General features: G+C 39.2%; 2 protein-coding genes across 2 annotated transcripts; both read right to left on the reverse strand.

The window, feature by feature from the left end:
- Positions 1-25: 25 nt before the first annotated feature.
- On the reverse strand, positions 26-16,030 carry LOC134867848 (immunoglobulin-like domain-containing receptor 2). The gene is given in 11 exon segments (XM_063888710.1): positions 26-542; positions 1,736-2,411; positions 3,080-3,278; positions 4,644-4,757; positions 5,277-5,444; positions 6,178-6,324; positions 6,962-7,018; positions 10,601-10,720; positions 11,797-12,126; positions 15,744-15,764; positions 15,767-16,030. Coding segments are annotated over 11 exon segments (1,884 nt in total). The 5' UTR covers positions 15,783-16,030; the 3' UTR covers positions 26-506.
- A 155-nt stretch (positions 16,031-16,185) lies between these two features.
- LOC134867772 (cell surface A33 antigen-like) lies at positions 16,186-23,805 on the reverse strand. The gene is made up of 7 exons (XM_063888580.1): positions 23,640-23,805; positions 22,395-22,561; positions 20,632-20,839; positions 20,321-20,485; positions 19,725-19,841; positions 19,512-19,635; positions 16,186-18,766 (listed from the first exon to the last, which is right to left on the reverse strand). The coding sequence occupies exons 1-7, from the start codon at positions 23,689-23,691 to the stop codon at positions 17,989-17,991; spliced, it is 1,611 nt and encodes a 536-aa protein (XP_063744650.1). The 5' UTR covers positions 23,692-23,805; the 3' UTR covers positions 16,186-17,988.
- Positions 23,806-27,302: the final 3,497 nt, after the last annotated feature.

Raw genomic sequence — 27,302 nt, forward strand, 5'->3', positions numbered from 1 at the left:
CAGCATACATCACAGACAGCTGAGACTTCTTTACGTTTTTTTATTAAAAAGTATTTGTGCATTTAAAATCTGCAAGACAAATTCAAGGTACAGTACTTACATACAGTACAAGATCAACCACAGACAAACACACTACAAAGTGAACCTGAGTTGCAGTGTACTGAAGAGTGCATGAAAATATAAGACTGTGGCTTCCTGCAGATCAAAACTTGGCAGATAAAAACAATAATAAAAGACACATCTTGGCACTGGTGTCAGTAAGTCCAAAATACAAATGATGCACACACCACATACATATCATCCATAGTCTACACATGCAGAAATACTCAGATATAATTCATGCACGTGAGTGAAAAAAAAACCGTCCTGGTTTGTGCACATTGATTTCTCAGCATCCACTACTGCTGCAGTCATTGTCAATGAGAGGAGGCCGACTTCATGCGGCTGATGGCAGAGCAGCAACGGGACGGTTTAATGAACGGACAGGTGCATGCTGGGAAACCTCGTCACACTATCAGTGAGTCCCTGCTCAGTGCAGTGCTCTGTTAAAGAAATACACCGAGAGCCACAGGTTAGAGACTTTGAATTCATGCATGTGTTACAATGTGAGTGAATGGGTTCATGCTAACTTAGCGTTAGAGGGGGAAGATATTGAAAAAGCGCTTTAGTCCATTTACCGTGCGAGGCTAGTGCAGCCTGTTGCCTCAAATGAATCACAGAAATCCTGCAGCTCAAGCCATGTTAGTAGCAAAGCCGGTTATACAGAGCTACTACGAAGACAGTTAGTAAGCATGTGTAACACTGGGATGGTTGCAATCATGAACAGATCATACTGTACATATCGGAGGTAAATAATATTTGCATTGCTCGTGTAAATGTATGCAAAAGATGTAACAGCTACTGTACAATAAGGTCAAAGCTAGATTATAAAGAATCAGTGTTAAGACCAAACATCTTGTACAGAGACAATCAGACCAAAAAAAAGCTGTTATTTTATTCTTATTGACAACAGATCCCATATCTGATAATATATCTCAATACTTTTTGACTTTTTTAAACTGTCTGTAGTAACCAGTCCCCACATTGTTCAAGAAACAGTGTCAAAATATGACCTTATTAAGTTTGTTGTTGTTTTTTGTAAACATTTTTCATGCGTTTTTTCACATCCAGTATAGGGCTGATTAAAACGTCATAGTTTTGAAGTCATAATGATATACCAGGGACTTATTAAATAACAAAAAAGGCTTACTCTTCTCCTAAAATACACGCACTGTAGCTCCTATCAATCATAACTCAACAGGAGTAAATAGTGCATTTGTTTGGTACTGTTTTCATCTGTGGATTCAAACAATTTGGGGGCTGTAAATGAATAACTGTCCCCTTGAATTCTTAAAGGAAAACTAGTTTATGTTATTGGCCTTCAGGGAATATTCTTGATTAATTGAATCAAGATTTATTTCCTTTTATAGATTTATCCTTGGAATTGGTGAGAAAAACCAAATACTCTTCAAGAATTCAAAGTAAAACAGGGTTGACATTCAGTTCAAATGATCATTTTTGGGGTGAAATATTCCTTTTAATTCACTATTTGTTTCTGGACCTTCATGGGAAGTGTTGACAATTATAAAATATAGAATATGCAGAATTATCCAGTATTTATTTACAGGGTTTTAGAGGCTCTTTCCTGAAGAGCTGCAGAGGAAGGAAGTCCTTGTTCCTGCTACAAGTAACTCACCAGGTTTCGGCTCCTTTCCCTCTCCTCTCGGGCCCCCAGTGTGTGGGACATATCCTGGGGGGGGCGGGTGTAACAGAAAGGCCTCATGGCAGTTTCACTGGGTTTGTATCGCTCTGCTCTGGGAGGTTCTACAGTGCGGTACCGGTCCGTGTTTGGATCAGCCCTGCGGTACCGCTCGGCCTCACGCTCAGAGTACGGAGGCAGAGCGTCGTCCTCTTCTGGACGGTTGCTAGGGGACCGGCTGTAGAAACTCCCCTTCCCTCTGGAGCTGCTTTTAGAGGGAGTGTCACTGTCCTCGTCCGTTCTGTAAGCCCCTCTTTCCCCTCTGTCCCCTCTGTCCCCTCCTCTTCCTCTCGCCTTGTTGTCCAACATGCTGCTGAGGAGGGCATCATCATATCCTTTGTTTTTTGGCGGTGGACATGGCCGGTCGCTGTCCCACGTGTCCCGTCTCTTCTGTGGAAGAGGCGAGGGGCTCCGGCGGCCCCAGCCATCGTCTTCCTCTCTGTAAAAACGCCTCGGGGGGCTGTAGTCGCGCTCATAACCTCGGTCCGGAGGCTCAACCCGACGAGAGCGGGAGTTGTAAGACATGGCAAAGTCCTCCAGCTCGTCCAGGGAGCCAGTCCTTCCTCTTCGGCTCAACGTCTTCCTCTGCAGGTGCTCCGATGGCGGGTTCCACCTGCAGCAGGGATGAGCACACAGGGATATAGAGTTTAACACATAATAATTGTACTTTTTATTTGAAAGGTGTTTTCAGCATACTCAGACACTTAAACACGAGATGTAAGGCCAGCATAAAATGACCTTGAACCTGGAAAAGTGTCGAATCTAAAATGAAAGACAGCATTAAAACACACATACTCGTCCTTCACATTCAGAAAAATACAAATGTTAAATACTATAACCAATGTAATTTGTATTATATGTTATGTTCAATTGTCAACATAAATAAAAAACACTAATAAATGTAATGCTTATCGTAATATCCCAATAACACTATTTTATTGGGAGCTTTACCCTCTAAACACATTCAGAAAATACAAATGATATAATATTTAGTATTAACATCAGCAATTAACATTTTATACTTATTTAAATTAACCCATCAACTTCATAAATCAAAAGTCAGGGGGTTATAGTAAATAAAGGTGTGCAAAAGTCACCAAGTTAATTAATAAGTTCATATGCAAACAAGTAAACAAATACGTAAATGAGAAAATACTTAGATAAATAAATCAAATACTAAAATAAATTAAAGTATTTTATTCCATTTTTTATTTAGTTTTGATCATTAAAACCCCTCCATAATAAACACTTGCACAGACTAAGAAAACTCCTTAATCATACCTTCTGTCGAGCTCGTCGTCTGAGAGGTTGCGTCTGTCTCGTCTCATCCTGCGGTTGTGTGTGTGAGCAGGCGCTCTCAGCGACTGGTCGTCCAGGTCTGCGATTGGCGGCAGCGCCTTCATCTGCACCGTCTGGTAGGTGTGTCTGAAGTCTGACGTCCCTCCGTCGTGAAGAGAGCTCAGCTCCGAGAGGCTGCTGGCTGCAGGGACAGACGCATCAGTAGAGCGTAAAAACTGTACATCACCTGCTTTAATGTGGAGGTGGTTTTAACTGTATAACCATGAGCACTGATTATAGCTCCTGCCTCAAACTATAAGGATGATAGGTGTAGTGATAATCTTTTTTTAACTACTCTATCCTCAGTAAATCATAAAATAACAAACAGCCAAAACATGGTGGATCCAAGGTCCAAAATTGCTACGAAAAAGGTCATCCGACATACACTGTGCCATAAAACTCTCCACAGCAGCCACCTCAATACACCACTATAAGCAGTCTCAAATAAATGTTCTATTAAATCCTTTTACCTCCTTTCCTAAAAGCTTAAAGGGTTTTATATTTGTGTATTTGGTGCCTCTACTGGGACATGTTTACTCTCTTTAATGTTCAAAAAGCTCTTTATTTTTCTCAATACTGCCTGTGCTGCAGCACCTCTTTTCACCCTCTGTCTGAAACCAGAGCCCAGAGCTCCGTTGGGATTGGCCAACCGCTTAGAGATGTTCCACCACTAGCCAATAGAAGCGGGACTGTTACATAGTGATGTCACTTTGTTCAGGAAGTAAACAAAGGAGTCGAATGGAGGTGTTTCAGGCGGGGGGGAGTGTGTGGGAGAAACTCTCCGTGGAGGGCATTTTAGTCTTTGAAGACCATTCACATGCACACAAACCTATATAACCCATCCTCCAACAGCTCCACTGGTTGCCAGTCAAGTCACGCCTACACCTTGTCTGGCAACCAGTGGAGCTGTTACAAGATCCTCCTGCTCACCTACAAATCTCTCCATGGACTCTCACCACAATACCTCACAGATCTCCTCCACCCTTACACTCAGTCACGTTCCCTTCGGTCCTCTGACAAGGACCTGCTGACCACTCCCCGCACCAGATTGTGAACTTCTGGGGACAGGGCCTTCTCTGCCAATGCTCCCACACTCTGGAACAGTCTACCACTCCACGTCCGCTCTGCCCAATCACTGCCCATGTTCAAAAAGCACCTCAAAACATTTCTCTGCACTAAGTCCTTTGATCCCTAACCCCCACTCCCCTTTTCTCCTCCCTATTTGTAAAACGACCTTGGGTACCATGAAAGGCGCTATACAAGTTTAAGTTATTATTATTATAACATAGAAAAAGGGAAACCCCCAAAAAGCACCACAGGACACCTTCAAACCTTCAACAAGTGATCTAATTATCTCAGTAAAGGTCAGTGAGATGTTATGAAATGAATGAAGTGATTAGATGAACGCTAGCACTGGTTAATTCACACACATCATGCACAGGAAACACAAACACATGTCACACAGCCACACAGAGGACACACACTGGTCTAATCTGTGCAAGCTTACGTTTCAGTGCAGACATCTTTGGAGAGGGAAACTGACCCAGCTCCTTCTCTACGTAGTATAAAACTTTCCTTGAGTCCTGGTGTGGACTGGCTTTCAGTCGATAACCACTGCGCGCTGTGGATGTGGACACACACACACACACACACACACACACACAGGGACGTAACCATGCAGGGACAGAGACATATACACATAAGTGTCCAAACATGGATCAGACTTGAATATGTTAGAGGGACAGCTCATCCTGAAATCAAATCATGACCCGGGTTTCTCAAGATTATCCACAGTCCGTGTTTTGATCAGCGTCATGTCAGAACTATTTTCTTTCAACAGAGCAACATCTGCTAATGAGGTGCATGGGTAGCTGCCCATTTTCTTCTGCACTGTAATACGGTCAGCGGGTGTAGTTTTGTAGAAAGAAAATAGTTCCTACATGAAGCTGCTTTCAACAAGGTCTGTTGATTATATTCAGTAACCAGGTTTTGGATTTGTGGTGAACTGTCCCTTCAAACAACAAACATGCAGACATTTATGTGACGTTTACAACTTGTATGTTGGTTAGAGACAGACTCGAGGATGAGGGATGATGAAATGAAGGTTAGTGAAGTCAGTGTAGCATTGATAAGCACTCACCTCCAGCCAGGTTATTCTCCACTGAGGGGATGGAGGCGATCTGTGGCTCCACATGGGATGGAGGGGCAAGAGGAACCACAGTAGGAACACCAGGGATGTAGTAGGGATACACAGGAACCTGAGGAGGAGGAGGAAGTCCACCCTTTGCCATCTTCCCTGCTTCATATACTGAATAGGAGGACAACAAAACAATAAAACTCATGCTTTAAGATTCTTTAGTGCTCCAAAGTTCAAACTAGTGCGAAGGAAGAAGGTGCTCTTAGTAGGGAACACAATGTTTACTAAATAGAAAGACATATAGTTGAAAAGGAAACTTTGATTAAGGGGATTTTTCATTTCTTAACATGCTCGAAAATGTCAATATAGGATTAACAACCAAGGAGGAATGCTACAAACATAACTATTCTGGCTGATTGTTTTTAATATCAGCAACGAGGATCTTATGTTTTCGTTTCGGTTTGTCAGAAGGATTACAGAAAAAAAGTTTGGCCTGATTACAAGAGATACAAGATACTTAAAACCAACTGGCTAACGCTGTGTGAGTGTGTGTGGATGTTTAGCTCTTGGGATGAGCAGGTATCACTTGAATTGTAGCCTTTGCCTCTGTATGAATGAGTGTGAATGGGTGAAAGCTGTCTTGCGTTGTAAAAATGCTTTTAGGGGTTTCAAGGAATAGAAAGACACGACAATAATGCATCTCATTTACCATTCAACATGGATATAACATCGGCCAAAGAGGCTAAGAAGCCCAAACATTTTAAAGCTTTAACATTTTAAATGACAAACCAGAAACACTCGTTATTGTTCACTTCTGTGGAAATTGCATGCATGGCCTGTGGTGGAGGTCTAAGCCCTTTGTGTACCGTTTTTAGTTTGCTCATGTATTGTTTGTGTTACTCACGGTGTCGTGGACAGCAGCAGCTTTCGGGGCAGCAGCAGCAGCGGACGTAGCAGCAGCAGGAGTGAGGACAACACTGGCACCAGCAGATCCCCAACAACAACAGGAACAGTACACTGCCCAGGACTACAGATCCCACAAACACCCACTCTGAAATACAGACACACAAAGGTATTACTCCCTCTTCATTTGTGTAAGGGTTGGTAGGATTCAAATTCATTATTGCAATCATAAGATACTAAAATGTGATGTTTGGTCCTTCATTCGTTCACTTTTGCTCGTTCTCAATGGTAGGGAATTGTTTTTAAAATACAAGGAACTGCCAAAAGTCTTGATGAAGACCATGTTGATGTTTCTCTCTCATCTTTAATGAAACCACAGAGGAAAGGAAACTTTAGGAGAACTCGAGGGAGCTTTGGATTTTCTCTTATCCATCATCACATCTTGAAAGCATCCTGACCCTAACAGCACACTTCCTCGGGGTGAGCCCAAAAGCAAAATCCACTCAAAACCCCTCGCTAAGTCAACACATATTCCCTGTGGAGTTTAAATCATGGACAAAAGATAAAAGCTATGAGGCTGTGAATATTTCTTGTAGTTTCAGCGACTAATCGTGGGAAATGTCAGGTTAGAGGCTTCTTTCTGTGCATTTTTCAACAGGTGCTCATACTAAAAATGTGTTGGTGACAAAGAGTTTTGATTGCTAGCGAGAAATCAAAATGAGGAGGCATTAGAGAAGCTAGAAGATGCCATGCAGAGCGACAAAAGTGCAGGTGAGGTGCCGTACCTGGCATAATCTCCACATCAAACTCAGGTAGGATATCGTCCTTCTCACCTGTCCTGCCTGCAGAGAGAGGGAGAGCACAGGTGAAGGCCGGCAGAAGAAGCAGAAAGCAGTAAGAGTCAAAAGGTCAGCCGGGCGGATGATTAAGGGTCACGCACTGATAAGGAACCTGTAGGGAGTAACTTTTGTACTCAAGTTTCTTATCTGACATGCTGCTATGATGATGAATAACGACATGCTAACTTAACAACTGGAGAGATGGTAATGTTGGTCAGTCTGTGATTACATCAACGACTATTTGGATGGACTACCATTCATTTTTTTGCAGATATACTTACATAGCACCTAGACTTGCTTCTTAATATAAAAATACTTTTTACAATATGGAAACTATACATTTTGGAGCTGATCTGAATGACAGAAAGATATTGGGAGCATGCACACTAGGTACAACATTAAAGAGGAGCTAGTGTGACTTAAGTGTTTCAGTCTTGTTATCACGTGAATGGGCAGAGTTCATGCGAAAAAAATGTGATGCCAAAGAACGATGTAGTATGTCTATAAAAACATAACTATAAACATAAATCATGCAAGTCAGAGGTCAAAACGCACTTTACTTTGAATCTATCTTTAGCAAGAGGCCAGCAGTGCTATATTTCTGTATTGATGTGCACACCACACATGTGCTTCTCTTGTGGCGCTAAAACAGCACACAGATTAATCTACACACAAGCAATATGCCTACATACAGTATGTGCCAACAGAAACAGTGTGTGAGGACAAAGAGGGTTTTTTTGTAAACTGGGGCACATAACGATTCTGGGACAACAATTTACTGTGGTGGAAGTGACACTCAGTCTCTTTTGTGCTTCATGTAGACAAACTGGTCAAAAGAGGCAGTTTTGAAAACTGTAAAATATAGAAAAATAAATGGACAGCGGAGTGCAGAGGCTGCCACACAACTGCAGGTGTTCACATTTCTAATGTGTGTTTATGCTGAGGTGTCAAAGGACTATAATTACATTAAAGACCAGTCACTGTCGGATATAAGTGAAGGGATAGACTTAAGCTAAATATGCACTGGCTGCAGAAAGTGCTGAGTAGACTGTTACTGTGGAGGGGGAAAAGCACTGTACCCTTCCAACCTGATAAAAAAAAAGTAATCTGGGTTCCCTGCTGGCACACTGATCTACATACCATAAAGCTCAGTAACACTGAGTAACCTGAGAGAGCCGAGGAGCTATGCAGCCCCGAGAGGAAGAGAGGGAGGCAGTGAAAGATGCAGGAATCAGTAACGAGGCGCAAGATTTTGCAAGAATAAAAAGGGGAGAGCCAAGGGAGTGAAAATCAATCCGAAAGAAAGAATAAACCAGAGGAGAAAGGCTGGGAGAATAAACATTTTGGGAAATGTCTTTTTAAGGCGAAAAGATTGACACCACAACTGTCTTTACGGTGAATATGGAGCTGTTAGCTTAGCAACAGCTATAGCTAACACATGTCTTTTTTTTACATCAATATAAAATCACAAGTTTAAAATCAACGATTCAAAGATTTATGGGAGTTAATGTATATAATATTTATTTATTAAGTATGCTAATCGGTAAGGTGGTATTTTGGTAAACATAACCAAGCTAGATGTTTTCAAGGCATATAGGTTATCTCTTTATATAAACTAACATTATAAGTGATTTGTAAGGGCTATTTTTTATCTAAAAGGAAGGAAGAGAGGTTTCTTTAAATGCAGTTTGAAAGTAAAAAAACACACTCAGCCAATGTGGCGGTATCAACGTCAAAGGTCAAGAAAACTAACTTAGTAGCCTATTGACGAACACAACACCGGTTGGTTATAAAATGTGGCTTTTGACCAATAGAAACATATATTTAACATCTGATGTGGGGAAAAAAAAAAAAGAAGGTTTGGAAGGCTTTCTTACATGTGTTTTATCAACAGGATATTGTACTGGTAAGCACAGATATGCTCCTATTCCAGTCTTTATTGCTAACCTAAGGTAAGGCTAAACTAAGCTAACCGCCTGCTGTGAAACTGACAATGAATGATAGTTATTTTTGAATAAGAGCGGTATCAATCTTCTCATCCAACTGTTGGCAACAAAGCAAACATGTATATTTCATAAAATGTCAAACTAATTATATTAATTTTTGAAGTTAACTTGTTGTGTGCGAGATTTCAAAACGTATGAAATGCTAATCTGACATAATAGGTTTTAACAAATTCAGCTAACCCATTTCATCATGGTAAAGCTAAAAAAGAAAACTCAGTGTAGTCTTGTTATTCTCACACGTTTAACCCCCCACCCCCGTCCCTCCTGTGAGCTGATTATAATCAGATTAGCGTTCAACGGAGGAGCATTTTATGAATGAGCAGACGCTAATGCTACACGCAACACCATTGTTAGACAACGTTATAGAGAGAGAAAACTACTTTTGAAGAATTGCTTTGAGAGCTGAGAGATTATATATTGTCACTTGTTGATATTGTTTCTGCGTCTCACTCTTCATGTCCACACCAGCAGCAGCAACGCTCAACACTCTCCTCTGTAAAACCCACGTGGCCTTGGTAACGGCTTAAGGAGTGGCTTTGACAACAATGGTGTCCACAGTTTCTTTGACTGAGAGGACCTTAGAGTTTCATTCAAGAAGACGGTGAATCTCTGACCGATGGCAGTAAAACACTAGCTGCCTCGTTAATCATTAATTAGCAACACATTCAAAGTTACAGTATGACACAAAAACCGTTGGACATACTGTATGATCCCATATAGTATTAACCTTAAACGTAGTCCTGATACAATAACCATAATACATCATTTTTGGTAATACCTTCATTTACTTTTTCCTATGCTTTTTTATCATACTAAAATACACAACTATTTTAATATCAAATTGAATTTGATTGGCATCTCTTCTGTTTTTTTACATTAACTCACGTAACAATTCTGAGGTAGTTTATTATTTCCTTTCTAATGTGCAATATGAAACTATTGATAATTCTGCTCCATTTTTAGAGAAAACTACATATATTTTAAAACTTATAAACTAATATTATGTTATATAAGTATTTATTAAGCTACCCAGCAGTATATTGTATATATAAGATAGCTATTTTAAGTCTAATCTTGGCATTTAAAAAAAAATTACGTTTAGCTTTTTACTTCTGACAATTATATTTATGCTTCAAAAAATCATAAAAGTAATCTTGCCGAACATAAATGTGTAAGTATCATAAAGTTTAGTTTTGCAGCTTATTTTTCTGCAAAAATCCACTACAGCTTGTTGAGAGAACGAGGGCGCAGTACTTTTTTGGGTTGTCCTACAAAAACAAGCACTGCTGCAGCACCCTGTAGCTACTTTTACACAAGTAAAAGTCCTTTTCCTACCACTGTAGTGCTAAATCAAGTAACGAGCCAAACACCATGTGGCCGTCTCCATGGAAACTCTTGTAAAGAAAATTTGGAATGCAGGGACACAAAGAGATCTCTGAAAACTCTCACATAGAAAGAAACTCCACTGAGCTTAAAATGAAAACATTAGATCAATTAAAAGAAAAGAAATCCCCAAGTCTATCGTGATCAGGCACGAAGAGTTGACGGAACTTTGATTAAAAATGAATTGTGAGCATACCAAGCACCAGTAACTCCAGCTGGGCCTCATTCTTCCCCTCCAGATCATCAGCAATGACGACCTTACAGTAGTACACTCCACTGTCGCCCCACTGCAGCTCCCCGATACGCAGGTCTGCTTCTGCCAGGAGACAGAAAGTAAGGTTATATGTGCTGTAACGAGTGAACGGTGAGAGCATTTTCACAAAGCAGGCCAAAAAACTGTCTGAAATCCCTTTGTGAACCAATACAAATACATGGGAAAAACAAGAAAACTGCCATTTAATGACTATATATTATTATTATCAGCATGCCATTGAACATTCATTTAATTACTTTGGTAAATGACAAGAGGAGGGTGTTGTTGATGTGGTATGTCCTATTGACACATTTGGATAGGAGACGGCTGCTTTTTCTTGATAAGGCTTGAGGTTTTTCAAGGAGTCATACATGAATAGGAGGTTGTGTGTGTGTGTGTGTGTGTGTGTGTGTGTGTGTGTGTGTGTGTGTGTGTGTGTGTGTGTGTGTGTGTGTGTGTGCTACTCTTTTGTAAAACAAAGACAAAAGAGATTTAGAGAACAGGAAACACAAAGCTCTGACTCCTGAGTGCAGGAATCAAACAGCTGCAGCAAATGTTTCTCCTAGGCAGCTTTTTTTGTTGGGCGTGTCATTAGTCATGTAATAACATTTCAGCACATTGTAATTCATGCGGTCTGAGAGCAAACTAAACTATTGTATCTATCTTGGTTTGTTTTTAGGCTTAGAAAATCTAACTCTCGATGGGAAACTTTGTCTAACCACCAGTCGTTTCAGAGAGAGGATGTTCCTATTGGCTGCAGATGGATTTGCACGTCCCCTCAGATAAGGAAAGCTTGATACAATGGGGAATATCCTGCAGAAAAAGTTGCTATCCCAACTGACTACACTGCAAAGTAACCCTAAAAAGGAAAAGTGTTTCAGAGACAAACAAAGAAAACATTTCTCATACAGAAGATTAGTTTTCTGCCAATGTAGGCAAAGTCTCTGCTGCTATGTAGCTATTTAGATCCTCAAATCACAGTTTGTTAACTAAAAGGGCTTGAAGACTTTCATGTTGACAGTTCTCAAAGAATTTCTGCGAGATGAACCGAAGCTGATTCCTTGCTACAGACAGGTTTGAATATAACTTACTGCCCTTTGCTCCATTTCACAACTTTAGGATTAACATTAAGACATTACTGTTGACGATGGCGATGTCTCTGCCTTTGTAGTGTTCAGCCAGCGTCATGGAGGCCCCCTGTGCCGAGGCAACGACCCGGACTGTGCGGCCGGTGTCGGAGCACTCCAGGTGGGACGTAGGGCCGAGCTCGGAGCCCTGGACGCCAAGCTTCTCAGGCAGGCTGAAAGACTCTCGTGTTCGGTCCCTACAGTATGACTTGTACCACCACTGCACCACAGGGTGCTGGTTGGAGGCCGTCTGGTAATGACAGGGGAGGACCACAGACTGGAAGAGCATCGCGAAACGCTGCTTCTCCCGAATTGTGACATGCACACCATTGCACACACACACTGAGAGGAGAGACACATAAATAGTAATTAGTTGAGGTGTATTTAAAGAAATGTACACAAATACTGTGTAGGTTGGTCATGTGATCTGACACAGAGATATGCAAATGATGCTCAAAGATAAAAATGTTGGCAGCAAATTTAAAACACAGCAGAGTATCAGCATTGAGAAATACCAGGTTTACACAGTCATCAACACAAGGCACTCACAGAGAGTTTATTCATACAGTTATCTCTCCCAGGATTACCATTAAAAGAGAGAAACACTGAGTTTAGAGCTCCAACTCATGATTTATGACTAAACTAATGGACAACAATGTCATAAATGATTGAAAAATACACAAAAAACAGATAATGTATTTTTCCTTCCCTAAGTGACATCTTTAAATTGCCTTTCATGTCCAAATAGCATCCCCAAACCCGATGGGATGTTGTTATTATACATGTATACGTTTGAGCTTCTGCTTTGAACTGATACAGGAGGACGTTGAGTTTTGCTTTATTTAGAAGCAGTTTAAAGTTGTGTTTCTCTTTGTTTATAAAATGTCAGAAAAAAAGACATAAATGCTCGGTATCATTTCTGAAAGTTAACCGTTCAACAAACAGTTAGAAATCTAAAAATAATCTGTTGATTATCAAACAAGACAAACAGCAAGCAGAAGCAAAATGTACAATTAAGAAGCTGGAATTTTTCAAAGCATTTTTACTTTTATAATATAAATAGTTGCCACAAATGTTCTGTCGATCAACTTATGCAAGAATCAAATAATCATTTCAGTTCTAGTTTCTGTTGACCTTTAGTCCACCCATGTTGTTGTACAGTAAACGCAGTTCTAGTGTTAGAGAAAACCAGAGTAAAGACAGGAAGAGGATGCACATGCCCACTTGGTCACAATAGAAACAGCTGTCTCTGTGTGTGATTCACTGCACCTGGGAGATATTCAGCGTCATATTAAACAGGAGCAAAGACAGGAACAGAGATTATGTGTGTGTGTGGAGGGGGGCTCCTCTGGTGCTCAGGGTCAGGAAGGTTACATTCCTGTGAGTGTGGGGGGCTGTGGAGAGGCAGGGGGTAATCATCACAGAGGGAGAAGATGGAGAAGTCGGACACTCGTGGGTGCTTTTTGCTACTCATATTAGCTTTAGGTGGGGCAGGAACTCACTGTAAACATTTCCCAGCAAAGACAGGAAATCAAAACAAAACATGTCCACCAGCCTGACTCTCCTTAGAGACGTTTCACGCTTTGATCTTGAATGGACGTTTTTCTTTCTTCCTTCTACTATGAGCACATGTCTGATGTATACAGGGCTAAAAGTGTGTTTAATCCGGGTTAATTAGTCCTGTTACGCTTATGTAATGTTGAGAAAAAGGTGGAAAAGTTGAAGTCTTTGGATGTCTGCATGACTAACAGTTCCAATCTTGTAGATTTTCAGGTTACAATCAGCAGTTTCAAACGTTATCAGGTCATTAAAGGCCTGTTATCAGTTGTTTCAATCCCACTCTCCTCTTCAGAAGGGGCGACCTGTCTATAAGGCCAGACGATGCATATCCAATGTCATAAAATGGTTGCACTGTTGTTACGTTTTACTTTAAGTTATAATAAGTTAAGCCGTCAAAGCTAGGTTAACTTTGCTTACATCCTAAAAACTGACTTTTGGTTACAGACGGGAAACAAAGTCCCGTTTCCTGGGTTTAGGTCCTGCCTTCTTTTATTTATAATCGTGAGCAACAACGTTCTTAGTACGTACTTTTACCACATCTTTGGGGTATAAAACCTTGAATGAAGCCATTTAATGGATTGATAATCAGAAGCCAGTTACACAAACAGATATTTACACAAAAGGGATTAAATCAAGACATTAGGAATGATTGAACCAAAAAATCGTTTTCATTTCTGCTTGAAAATTACTTTTAAAAGTTTATTAAATGGTTGTTATTTCAACCCAACTTTCAAAGTGGTATTCATTCTTCAGACACTAAAACCTAAATAAATCAAGTGATTTTGATGACATCTTGAGACTGGCCAGATGCACCTCATCAGGTTTCCTCTCTCCAACAAACTACACTATATCTTTAGTATGGTGATGGTGGTGATGGAGCAAGAGGATTTCTTCCAGGATAAGCGAACAAGAGGAGGGGAGACTGAGCTCTTAAATTCCTCCCACGAGAGACCTCTGCTCTTCCCTTTGTTTCTTTTTTTCATGGACCAGTCCATTGTTAGGGCTTTGCTGAAAATCCCCCCCTTTCTGCCCCACTTGAGGAGTTAGGAGGGGGAGGAGGTCAAAGATTCCCGACCAATGGGAGTATCCGTCCTCCTCCAGCTGGCTGTGAACAGACCAATTAACTTCTAGAGATTTGAACCAAACCGTTACTCAGTGAATGCCATCATTCTGAGGTGAGAGGAGGTTTGAGTCTCAAACTGTTAACTATTATTTGCATGAAGTGCGATCCAGGTGTGACTCACTGTAGGTTAATGAGCAGGTTACAGACCTTCTCCTCCTCCACCTGCATGATGACTAAACACATTATTTCAACACTAGATTACCTTTTTAAACAGTGTGCGGTCATGAATGCACTGCAGGTCATAGCTCTGTTGCCGTTTCCTGAACCCAGTCAGACCTTTCCTGCCCAGAGCTGTCACATTTCCTGCTTTTACTGTGTTGCACATTCCTTCACATTGACTCATTAGACCAACAAAAAAAAACTCTGATACGACTGAATATAATCTCCATGTTTGATTAAGGATTTTAATATGCTTTTCATAGGGCTGTTATGCTCACATGTGGCTTTTTAGTCTTCTTTAGACCTGGAGTGTGCTTTAGGGACACAAATTAAACTTTTAAAGAGCTGCAACTAAAGTGTATTTTCATGTTTTGATTAATCTACCAATCATAGACTTGATATGGGTTGATTGGGTTGTTTATAACATGTCAGAAAACTGTGAGAAATCCCTGTTTACATTACCACAATTAGGACATTATTCAAATCCTCAATATGTATTGTAGTATTATAAGAATACTATCACATTTGAGAACCTATGACCAGGGCATTTAGGACATTTTGTTTGATATTTGACTAAAGCTGTAACAATTATCACACATGTTTCTGTAATCAATTATTTATCTTATCCTTGCAACTCCACATATATTCATATTTTAAAGTACAGCTTCACCTTTAAACAAAATGTTTTAAAATGTCTAATCATGGTTTTACAAACTAACTTGGAGGAGCCTAGTTTATACAATACACTATAGGCTTGTAAGAGCAAAACTATAAGCCCATAAGGGGTATTATTTACACATCTGAGGGTATAAGGTAAACTATAAAGTAACATCTGCTATATTTAACCAGACACATCCCAAAGGGATTATAAGGATTGGCACATTAACCCCCTAACATGTTATTAAACCATTAGAAATAGTGCAAAACTTGTCTTTAATGTTGCAGTAGTCATATTGAATTACCTAAGTGTGATATAAAGCATGAAAAAGGCACTTCACTGAGTCCAATGGGTGCCTGGGATAGCCTTGCTTTAGGATCAACCTGTTGTGCGGTCGTCGTAGAGAAAACACATTTTCAGTGAAGAACACATATTCAAAGTGAAGGAAATTAGACTTACCTAAGGCTCCCAGTAAAAAAAGAGCCGGTAAAAGTTCATTATACAGTCCGTGTTATAGTAAAGTGCAGTTTATCCGCATGTTGGTGATTCAGGTTGTCCGCTAACTGCAGCAGTAAACAGGACTCTCAGACTGCGACTAACGGGACTGTACCACTTCATGCAGAGGTGAGTCCAAACACTAAACTTATCTCAAATACTGACTTATCTTATCTTATTCTTTTATAAAACACAATCATTAATTGTGTTGTTTCTTAAGATTAATTTTCAGTGGAATCTAATGTGTATTTCCTACACCGGGTGTAGCAGTAGTGCCTACCGGGCAGGGTAGTGAGGTCTGCCGGGTGTAGAGGTGGAGGAAGGAGGGGGGCAGCTCCATGAGTAATCAGGTCAGACATTGCTGAGAGATTTCAGGAATTTTACTGCACACAAAAAAACTGAAACATTTGACCCACTTTCTTTATTAAACTCCATTTGATTTAGCTTCATGACACACTCACAAAAAAAGCGTTTACATTCAACATGTACACATAAAAACATTAAAAAACACACAAATCGTCTCTTTAAGTGAACTTCAATTCAACAAACTCACAATAAAAAAAATGCAATAGAATAAACGACATGCTATAAAGAAGTTCTTCACACATATGTTCATGTTAAATGCAACTGAGGCACTAAATCAGCCAGTTTTCATAAATGACAGTTTAATCAGACAAAAATAATGTACACATTTGAATTGGCAGCCTGAAACAATTACTAAAACAATGGTGGCCTGATTATTTGAACTTTTATTGTATTCATGATTGGGGGTAGTTCAATGACCAATTTACATTCAATGAGATTTTGGCACTTGGCCAGTTTTTATAAAAAAACACAAACAAACAAACAAACAATATCGATGCTAAAAAGGATTTTGGTATACAACTGATTAAAGGCCCAATAATTGGTAGATAATCAAACATGTTTAACATTGTGTCCTGAAAAGTTCTTGATAAGGACTCCATTAAAATCATTCATCATCTCAAATATAGCCTAAGCTACTACAAGTTAAAAGTGTTGCCCTTTTGGGAACTTCTGGTAAACACAACAACACGTGTTCTCCACTATATGTGTTACCGGTTTACTTTTAATGGTGAAACAATTGCACGTGCGTATTGGATGCCTTACCATGGTTGAACAACCTAAAGACTTAAAAATTAAACACAAATGAACAGTGTTGGGGACTCTGGTCTAAGTGATATAGGCATTAATTAACTTAGAAGAAATGCCCCCTTTGTTCACTTGTTAACACCGGGGACGTTTAATACACCGCGTCCAGCGAAACAGCCAAGCTCCCAGGAAGTGCGCCGGGCGTGGAAGATTACGTAGTGGCCAAATGGAAGTACTACAACTTCTGTGTAAGTCCGTGACGCCATAAGGCCCAAAAATAGTTTTTCCCATTGACTTACATTGAAAAGGGGCATCTTTGAATCAGCAGAGTTATTCAACCTGTCTATTAATTTGACTGAGCAAAGACCCTCCCTGACGCTGTGGATTGGAGGCAGGGTTTAATGAAAACACACTATGGGCCCAGATCTGGAATTTTCTCTCGAGTCACGGCCCGTCCACACGGTTCCGTTGCGTTGACCCACTGCATTGTGGTTCCGTTGCTTCGCTTTGGCTCCGTTGCTCGTGGTGAAAGTTGAGAAAATTCAACTTTTCAAGCATCAATGGAAGCGCCAGCCAATCAAATCCCGCGTATGCAATATGCCAGTACAAGCGCTAGCCAATCAAACCGTGTGTGTATGTGTGTCCGGGGTGGGAGATTAATGTGATTGGTTGTTGGTCGCGTTAACCCCAAGCGCCAGACATGCCAACCGGCAAGCGTCAACGCAACGAAACCGTGTGTGCGCTGCGTCAGGCCATTTTGTTTTCATTCTCCACTCAGCATCTCTTAAAGGTATAAACATGGCACCTCCTCCAACACTGTATACAATTATCTTTATACATCCCCAATGAACAACTCTTTTGTTTCTTGTAAAAGCCTTATTTTAGGGACATCCATCATTTGAATGTGGTTGGTTACCAAGGCTATTTGAGTTTAAGCTTTACGAACTTTTAGTTTTTTGCAAGAATGCACCAATTCATTTAGCTGTGTCTTTATGACGAGACCAAGCGCTAAGCCAATCCATTAACCCAATGAAATAGTTAATCACCCAATAAAAAAATGTTTGAGCGCATTGAAAGAATATTCAGTAACGCGAGGTTATTAATACCGGCTTCCGTTTCGATCATCGGTGTTATCAAGGCGATCGCGGCTTCCACCATGACGATCGGATCGGTCATCAAGACGATCACGACTACCTCCGTAACGATCGCGATGTTCGTCAAGGCGATCTTGACTGCCTCTGTAACGATCGCGTTGATCGTCAAGGCGATCCTGACTGCCTCTGTAACGATCGCGTTGATCGTCAAGGCGATCCTGACTGCCTCTGTAACGATCGCGTTGATCGTCAAGGCGATCCTGACTGCCTCTGTAACGATCGCGTTGATCGTCAAGGCGATCCTGACTGCCTTTGTAACGATCACGATTTTCATCAAGGCGATCCCGACTACCAACGGAGCGATCACGTTGATCATCAAGGCGATCCCGACTTCCACCAGAACGATCACGCCCGTCATCTTGCCGACCAAGGCTTCCACTGTAGTGGCTACGTTCATCTTCAATACGATCACGACGGCCACTGTTACGATCGTGTTCATCATCAAGGCGATCTCGACTTCCACGATGGCGATCATGCTGGTCCTCCTGGTAATGCCGAGAGTCAACATCACTTCCCTTGCCTGCCTGCTTTTCTTGACTGCTATAATAACTCTGTTGATCATCCTCTAACTTTTTAGCAGCTCCTATGCTGTAGTAGCTCTCAGGAAGGTTTTTCTCTTCATGCTGCTTGACCTGCTTTATGTCCCCCTTTGACTTGTCATCGAAGTACTGCTCTCCAGCTTCAGGAGCATCTCTGTCATAAAATGCCGCCTCTCCGGGGGAACTAACAGCCAAACAGAAACAGAATACACAAAAGAAAGCTAGGTTGAATAATTAAATTGTTGCATCTATAAAGATCCCTTTGGTCTAAACTGTACAGCATGGCTTTTCCCAACCCTGCTCAGTTGGTTCTCCATTAGCCCAATTTGTGGATAGCACCTAAGCCCCCCTGAAAGAGCGCCAGCCATTGAATCAAATTTCTGTAATGGCCAAATGCTGGTAATACACCCCTGTTATAGCCCGTCGCGTCATTTAGGCGCCAAAATACTTTTTCTTGGAGAAGATACGTCTTAAATCAGCGAAAAAGGCTGAGCTGAATAAACTACCCAGGTTTGGATACAAGCTTGATTGAGGTTCCAAGCTGGAAACAGATATTTGATGTTGGAGTTAAATCACTGCAGACGACTGATTGGTCAAGGAACCTCTAGAAAGACATCGTCACAAAGCCGCACTTTTCAGAAATCCAAAGATACCATTAAAAGCGACTGTACACTATGCAGTACACTTCAATTATAAAAGTGCACTAACACTTACAATGTGATGCAGATTTAGCTATCAGAAAATAATCTCCCCTAAACTCAAGTGGTTAATATACATTGTGGAAAAAACTAAATAAAGAAGTAGTGGTACACTCAAAGTATTGCGTAAATCGGGAACCTTGCAGTAGGAATGAGGCATTCGATACTAAGAAAACAATAACATAAATGTGATGTTTACAGCGGCAGAAACACAGGATATATCAAACATACCCTTCAGCGTACTCCTCCTGTTTGCCCTTTTTCTTGCAGCAACAATATACGACAATCCCAAGCAACAAAACGCCTGCGAGGACTCCTACAATTATACCTGCAGTGGACCCAATGTTCATGCTGCCTGAGGAGAAAGAAGGAAAGAGAAGAGGTGTTCACACTACACTTAGTCCAGGGATAAGATCAGAAGGTAAATCATTGTAAAACACTTACCAGGCGTCACAGCCAAAGTCAAGTTGCAGGAGGAAGAACCAATTTGATTTGTTGATGTGCAAATAAAGAAACCAGATGTCTCCATCGAAATATTGAAGAGAGAAAGAACTCCATTCTCTGCAAAATAATGAAAACATAAGGCTTAACGATTTGATTTGATCAGAATGCAAATCTGAATCACCTTGGATTTCCTAATAGTTGTTCCATTTAAAAATAAATAACGATAAAAATAAAAATAAATAATAAATACAGTTAAAATAAAGTAAAAGTTCAATTAAATATAAATTTAAATTAAATTAAATGAAAGAAGATTATTAATGCAAATGTTATAAAGTAAAATAAAAATATATAAACATAGAGAAGTTCATCTACGAACGTGCACAGTGTACTACAATATATATCAATACAATATATTCAGCAGTGTATAATAAGTTATAATCACATTAAAGCCTGAAAACAAGGTTATTGCTCTAAATGTATATTATAATACAACAATAATGACCTAGCAGTGTAAGCAGAGTACTGTGGTGGGCCCTCCAGCAGCTGTGTAAAAAATGTGTGATCTCAAAATAACACATGGATAGTAAATTGCATACTTTCTGTTGTCTTAGCTGGAAATGATCTGGGAATGTTTTTGACACTGAATGTTTTCCACTCATATGCAGGTTGTGGTGATCCCTCCTCAGACATGCAGGTGAGGCTGATGTTGTGAAAGTACGATGCTTCTCCCTGAATCCTGCAGATCGGCTGCGAGGGAGGCACTGGACGAAAAGCACAGAGTTTAACATAAAAATGTCATGATGCAGAACTCTAAAAGCAGAATTGATTTCATGGAATATCATAGAGACTGAAAACATATTCCCACAGGCAGTTAAAAGGGCTTAAATCATGTCAGATTAATTCTTACCCAGGACCAAAAGGGAAGTGATGTCGGCGGTTGTTCCCTCGTCATCTTTGGGGATCATGACACTGCACTGGTACGTGCGGCTGTCCTGCACGGTCAGCTTTGTTAGGCGCAGTGTGCTCACTTGTTGGTCAACCTCCATAAAGGCCCGGCCTTCATAGTCAGGTGCAATGTCAACCGGTTGGTTCAAATAGTAGGTGGCGACCGATTCCTAGAGAAAAAAAACACAAACATGTGAGTATAATATTATATTTAAATGGCTTGAAAAGGCTGCATGTGATGCCACGTTTCACCCTGGCATAATTTTAAAAGATAGAAGAATTTGACTCAAGACTCAATAATAACAGTTCATGTGAAGAGACTTTGTACAAATTGTCATAATTTTTCATAATTTTACAGCAAAAAGATCAATTGGGTAAATTAACCAGAAAATTACACTGGAAAAAATGCTGCTCCAAAATCAATTCAAATAATAATAAAAACAAGTGTTTTCGCCTGCAATCAGGTAAAACAATCTGCCTAAAGAAATAAGAGGGGATATTTGTATGAATTAGATCTTTTAATTATCTTGTTGGCCGTATTTTGAACTATATTTGACCAGGATCAGGAAATGTTGTGTTACAAAATAAACCAGGAATGCTCAAATTCTTTCTTTTTTCTGATGTTATTTGGTGATTTTCCAATAAAAAAGTGTTTTCTAAAATCAAGTAGGATTTATTTCTTTAAACAGGATGATCCATCTTTTACAAATAGCAAAAAAACTTGTTTCATCTGAAATCCAACTCAAAATAAGAGAGTCTTTGACTTAACAAGATACTTAAGATGCATTGTCTAAAAACAGGAGCCGATATCTCACTGCATTGTTGAGTTATTAGGTCTCATATACTAGATATTAGACTAATATATTTGGCAAGATTTAGACTTTTTAATATCAGCCATCTGCTTCAGTTTTGCTTTTTCTTTGACAACATTTTCTATGTTCAATTTATTGTGACTATGATACGGAACACAGAGTAATATCAAGTTGAGCACATTTCCTTGTTTCCATCTCCTGCTGTAGCCAGCCGTTAGGGAAGCCAAGCTTTATGTGCAAAAGGCAATCTTTACTTTGTATTCAGAGGACAAAGGTCATAACCGCCATGAACAGATAAGGAGGGACCTGTATGCTTTTAATTTTGAACATTTCCTGTATCGCAACCAATCAACACAGAGGTCTGCTCCTTATAGAAACAGTTTTTAACTACAGTTCACTATTTCCAGCCTTAAGTAAGACACTGTCCCAGCCTTGATATGAACACATTACAAATGTCTATTTTAAAAGTCAACCCAGTGTGTGTAGATTTCTGAAAATGTGTAAGGTACACAATAAGATGGATAAAAAGTGGATAAGTTACTGATGGTGTTTATTAAAGTAGTACTCCAGCAATGTATACCATCACACTAACATGTTGTACCAGAGGACTCCAAAAGTGCTGGATCCTTGACTTCCCATAATGCAGCTCAAATGCAGACACACCCTGTCTTGTAAACACTCACGTGTTTCACACTCCAGGCCCCCAGTTTCATTTTCTGATATCATTTTTTACTCTCACAGCCCAAGCCGAGAGATAAAGCTGTGTGTTCACAGGCTGAGTGTTCACATATACTATGTAGCATTAATCATGGAGAGTAATCTGATCTGTATTGTGCAATGTAGAGTTGCCCTTTAGTATACCTCACCACACATGTTTTAATTAATAATTCATTGTTTTTTGCATGCCTCTCACCATTGCTTCTCCGAGGGTTTGAGGGGATGCTTTCCATGTGATGATGAGTGTATCAGTGACTGGTCGGGCGGGTGTGAAGGAGCAGGACATGGTAATTTCTGCTCCACTTGCTGCCTCATATTCTTTCTGTGGAATAGAAACTCGCAAACTCCTGCAGCAGGGAATTACTGAAACAAAAAGAAATGCATCATGACAGATATGTTTTTACAGTGTGTAATGTAATTAAATACATTTAATCTAGTGTTTGTACACTTTTGAGGTACTTGTACGTGAGTATTCCCATTGTACTTGGTACAGGGCGGTGGTGGCGAAGTCCATAGGGGGTTGGCCTGGGAACTGGAAGACCACCAGTTCAAGTCCCCGAAAAGACCTAGTGCCACCGTGGTGTCCCTGAGCAAGACACTGGTTACCTACACTGCTCCCCGGGCGCCGTACATAATGGCAGCCCACTGCTCCTAACACTAGGATGGGTCAAATGCAGAGACCGCATTTCGTTGTCCTAGTACTTGTACTCTGTGCAATGACAATAAAAGTTGAATCTTAACTATATAGTTCTTCAACACTAGATCTTTTGGACAAATTATTTTGCCGTCACTACATTAGGCTATTTTAAACGTTTTTAAAAGTTTCAAAGTTGGTTTACAAGTTTAAATAAATAAAATAAATGCATTATGATGTATTAAAGGTTAAGGTTCCCAGCAGCAGCCTATATAATGTAATTCAAATTAGCCTTACCTTTAGCAACTGCACACTAAAATACACATTAATGCTTTACTAATTATAATTCGGAAATATAATATACTTACATTATTCAGAAATGTGTATCCCTAAGTGTATTTTGATACTTATATGTTTTGTGCTTGAATTAAAAAAAGAGTATTAATGCAATACTGTTACTCGTTAAAGCGTATTTTACAATGTAATATTTCCATTATTACACAATTGAAAGATATGAGTACTTCCGCCTCCTTTGGGTGCTTTTGCTGATTTCGTAAAGAAAAATTGGCATGCTATGATTTAACATAAAAAATAAGCTTCATGTTTATTTTACCAAATATTATATACAATATGTTTCCTCAAGGCAAATTAGATGTATGGTTTTAACACCTTTTAAGGTAAACACACACTCTGCTTCCTCCCGTTGAGTAAAGCAAGAAGTTGGATTAATGATTAACACGGGTGATAATACCATAAGGTGTGGCAGAGGTTTATAGAAAAGAGAAAGAATAACAGCATTAATCCTACCTGTGAGTATCAGAAAAAGCTTTCGCCATCCAAGACCCTTTTCCGTAATCATTTCTGAAAGAGGATAAAAATATCCAACAAGTAGAAATTCAGAAACTGATGCCTTCAGTCCAAGAGCAAGAGCCCGCCTAACCTTCACAGTGAACTCCAAGGCGCAGAGAAGTGGAGTTTTCCAGGTAATGAGTGAACACCTGCAGGTCACATGTCTCCAGAGGGCCAATCATTGACCTGCTAACCTCTTAAATAAATCTGACTGTTAGAGATGTATGGGATTCTGAGGGGACTAGATAGATAGATAGATAGATAGATAGATAGATAAATAGATAGATAAATAGATAGATAGATAGATAGATAGATAGATAGATAGATAGATAGATAGATAGATAGATAGATAGATAGATAGATAGATAGATAGATAGATAGATAGATAGATAGATAGATAGATAGATAGAAGTCGTTGTCAATAGTAAGTTTTTGGGAGTAAAGAAAATGCTTTAAGGAATCATTGAATGTCATACTAAATAAGTAAATAAATAATTTCAAAACAAAACAATTCTAAATATATAATTCAACTGATCATATCAATGATCGTTACTCGAAAATTCATTGGACTGTCAATAGTTAGTGTAGTGTGGTGCTGTTGTTCTCAGTCTGACCTGCAGGTGGCAGTGTTGCACCGAACACGATGTTGCAAGTGTTAAACTCAAAGACTGTTAAAATAGGGGTAATACAAAAAAGTTATTTCCATAAAATCATAAACCGTATCAAAAATCCACAGATGTTATTAAACAGCCGTTAACTTTTTATCAATGGAGTACAACCAGACTTTTTCGTTAATCAGAATCAGATTTATTGCAAGGTGCCTTGGTGTATTGGTGCATACTTAGAACACTATCAACAAATTACAATGAAAACCTGACAAATTTGTGTGAAAACATTTGTACAGTATATCTGAATACAAAAATGGTAGAACTCGTTGTGGTGGAAGAAATATGCAAACTTGTGAAAAGAATGTGCAAAGGTTCACAGGGTGGGGTATGAGGAAGGGTAACATATCACACATCACATCATAGCAACTAAAGCCACAATGTTTAAGTAAATGTTCTTGGTTACTTTTAACCAAGTATAGAAACTTCCAACAAAACACATTTGTTATTGGCTTTTAAGTTGCATCACTATATTCAGAATAAGGGTTATTGCCAAATACTTTTCCACTTAGGAGGAATACGCCTCAGTGTTTGATGCATACAATGATGGTATTAATATTTATAAAGTACAATGTCAAGAACGTTACAGAAAAAATATAATGAAGGCACTTTCAACATATTATAAAATATGTTCAATATGTCATGCAGGATGTGCAAAAATATAGATATTTATACAGCAAACCTCTTGGTTAGTCAATCAAAAGACCACACTTATTAATTAAAAAATGTAATCATACTTAATTTACAGTGGTGCAGGTTTAGATATATATGTTATCTATTTGTCCTGTACTGTTTCAGGTACCATTTTCTTTTCAATCAATTCAGCATGGTGTAAAAATTCATTAGCAGACTCCCGAGCTGAGCATTGAGGATTAACCTTTTGAATGCCCCAGGGAAAACGTTATCAGTCGCGCCCCTATTAACCCCTCTGAGCGCTGTGTGTGTACCCTATGGCCTCCCATTAAGTACACTGGCATGAAAACTTCACTGTAGACTGGCAACAGGATTTCTGTGTGCAATTTTAATATTTATGTTTTGGACTTTTGCATTAATGAATATATACTGTATGTGAGAAGCACAGTTCTTTATTTCGTTGTCGATGGGTGTAAATGTGCAGGTAGTTAAGTAGCCCAAATCAGGTAACATACAGTGAACGTGGGCCGGCAGTAAAATCAAGCCAAGAGACAGTCCCCAATTGACTTCCTTTTTTATAAATCAATAGAAAATGGTTTTATGTTTTTGTATGTGAACGATTTCTGTTGAATTTTCTTGGGTTTCTTTCTTTTTAAATAAAAAGGTCACAAACAAAATGAATCAAGCCTCATGTGGTTGTGTAATCAATATCAAGGATCAAGTCTGTTAACTTTTCTGTAAATACAGTCTTTGCATGGTTGTGCAGCTTATTTACAGATGGATTTCCAAATACTGTGTTGCATTACCAACTTTAAATCTGACAAAAATGCAGTCTTTCTTTACAATGTGATGTGTGCACAACAAAACCCGTTATGCAATTATAAAAAGTATGACTGGTTTATAACACACTATGTAGTTTTAAGCAGAGGAAAGAACATTGAATTAATATTGTTCATTTTGTATTTTTTTATTTAATTCATTATCATATTCATCAACAATTATAACCTTGTCTATGAAGCATGCATGATGTATCAGCAGTTAATGAATAATAAAAAAGTGTACTGTAGCTGCATGAAACAAATCTTATAGTGACATTTATTTTTATTTATTATTCAGTTTGTAACAGATATTACATGCATCGTTTATATATATATATAAAACTAAAAAAAATTCACATCCCAGTCGCTGGATAACTTCTTCTTAAATGTGTGATTTGCAATAAAAGGGCTAAAACAAAACAAAGGTGCAGGCCTTTACAATGTACGTAACACCTGTGACCTGTTCATTAACCTGCACACATGGTGAGTGAATAAAGGAAGTGGATGTAATGAAATGGGTTATTTTGGTATATCCGTGCAGATTATTGGACAATATGCAGGAAGTGGCGGAGATAAAAGGAAATGTGTCCCCACTTCACATCCCTTCATATTGGAGAAGTGACATTTCCCTTTTCTAGTCTAGGAGAGGTCATGGACAGGTCTGACTATTTGTTTAATTAATTTTTTTCTTTTTCAGGGTGGATGTTTAACAATATGAATTGGTTGCTGGACACCTATGTGTATGCAATATAATCCTTAGTCATATTTTTCATTAAACGGAGATATTTTACCTTGATTGGGCTACAGCAATTATTATATACTGCATTGTGCTTTTTGTATTTAAGCACCTTTTGGAAATAACCTTTCAAAATCACTGTCCAAAAACAATTGCTGTTGCACCTTGATTTCAAGTCAGTTTTTATACTGCTTTTTTTGGGATTCAATTAGGTTATCGTCAAAATCATAGATAAAGATAATAACACACATACAAATTATAAGGGTTTTTGTTGCAGAAATACACACTTCAAGAGCTTTCTTTTTGGCTTTAAAAAAGGCCTTCAGTATATACAACTTGATTTCAAGCCACAAATAAAGATCCTGTCAATGTTGTGCATCATGAGTAATTTTGCATACTTTCATTTTGGTAACAATTAGCTTATAACTCCTTTGTTAATCTTACATCTGTAGAATCGTAGATACAAAAAAGAAAATAATGGTGAGTAGGACACTCGTAAAGATTTAGGGATACTTTGTGCAGAAACATTTTTCATATTGTTTTTCTGGCTTTAGTAATATATCTGACTTTAACATACCACTATGTGATGTCCACTGAATACATATCTCTGTAAAGACAAACAGTAGGCTACATGTGTGCTGGCTCAATATTTCAGATCCACCCATCCATGACCTTTTCAGTGCAAATTCACCATGCAAGAAGAGCTAGATGATTATTTAAGTATGCAAATAAGCATCAGAGAACAACACCCCACACACGCTCCACTCAA

The sequence above is a fragment of the Eleginops maclovinus genome, chromosome 7 (assembly GCF_036324505.1).
Source record: "Eleginops maclovinus isolate JMC-PN-2008 ecotype Puerto Natales chromosome 7, JC_Emac_rtc_rv5, whole genome shotgun sequence".
In the NCBI taxonomy this organism is placed as follows: Eukaryota; Metazoa; Chordata; class Actinopteri; order Perciformes; family Eleginopidae; genus Eleginops; species Eleginops maclovinus.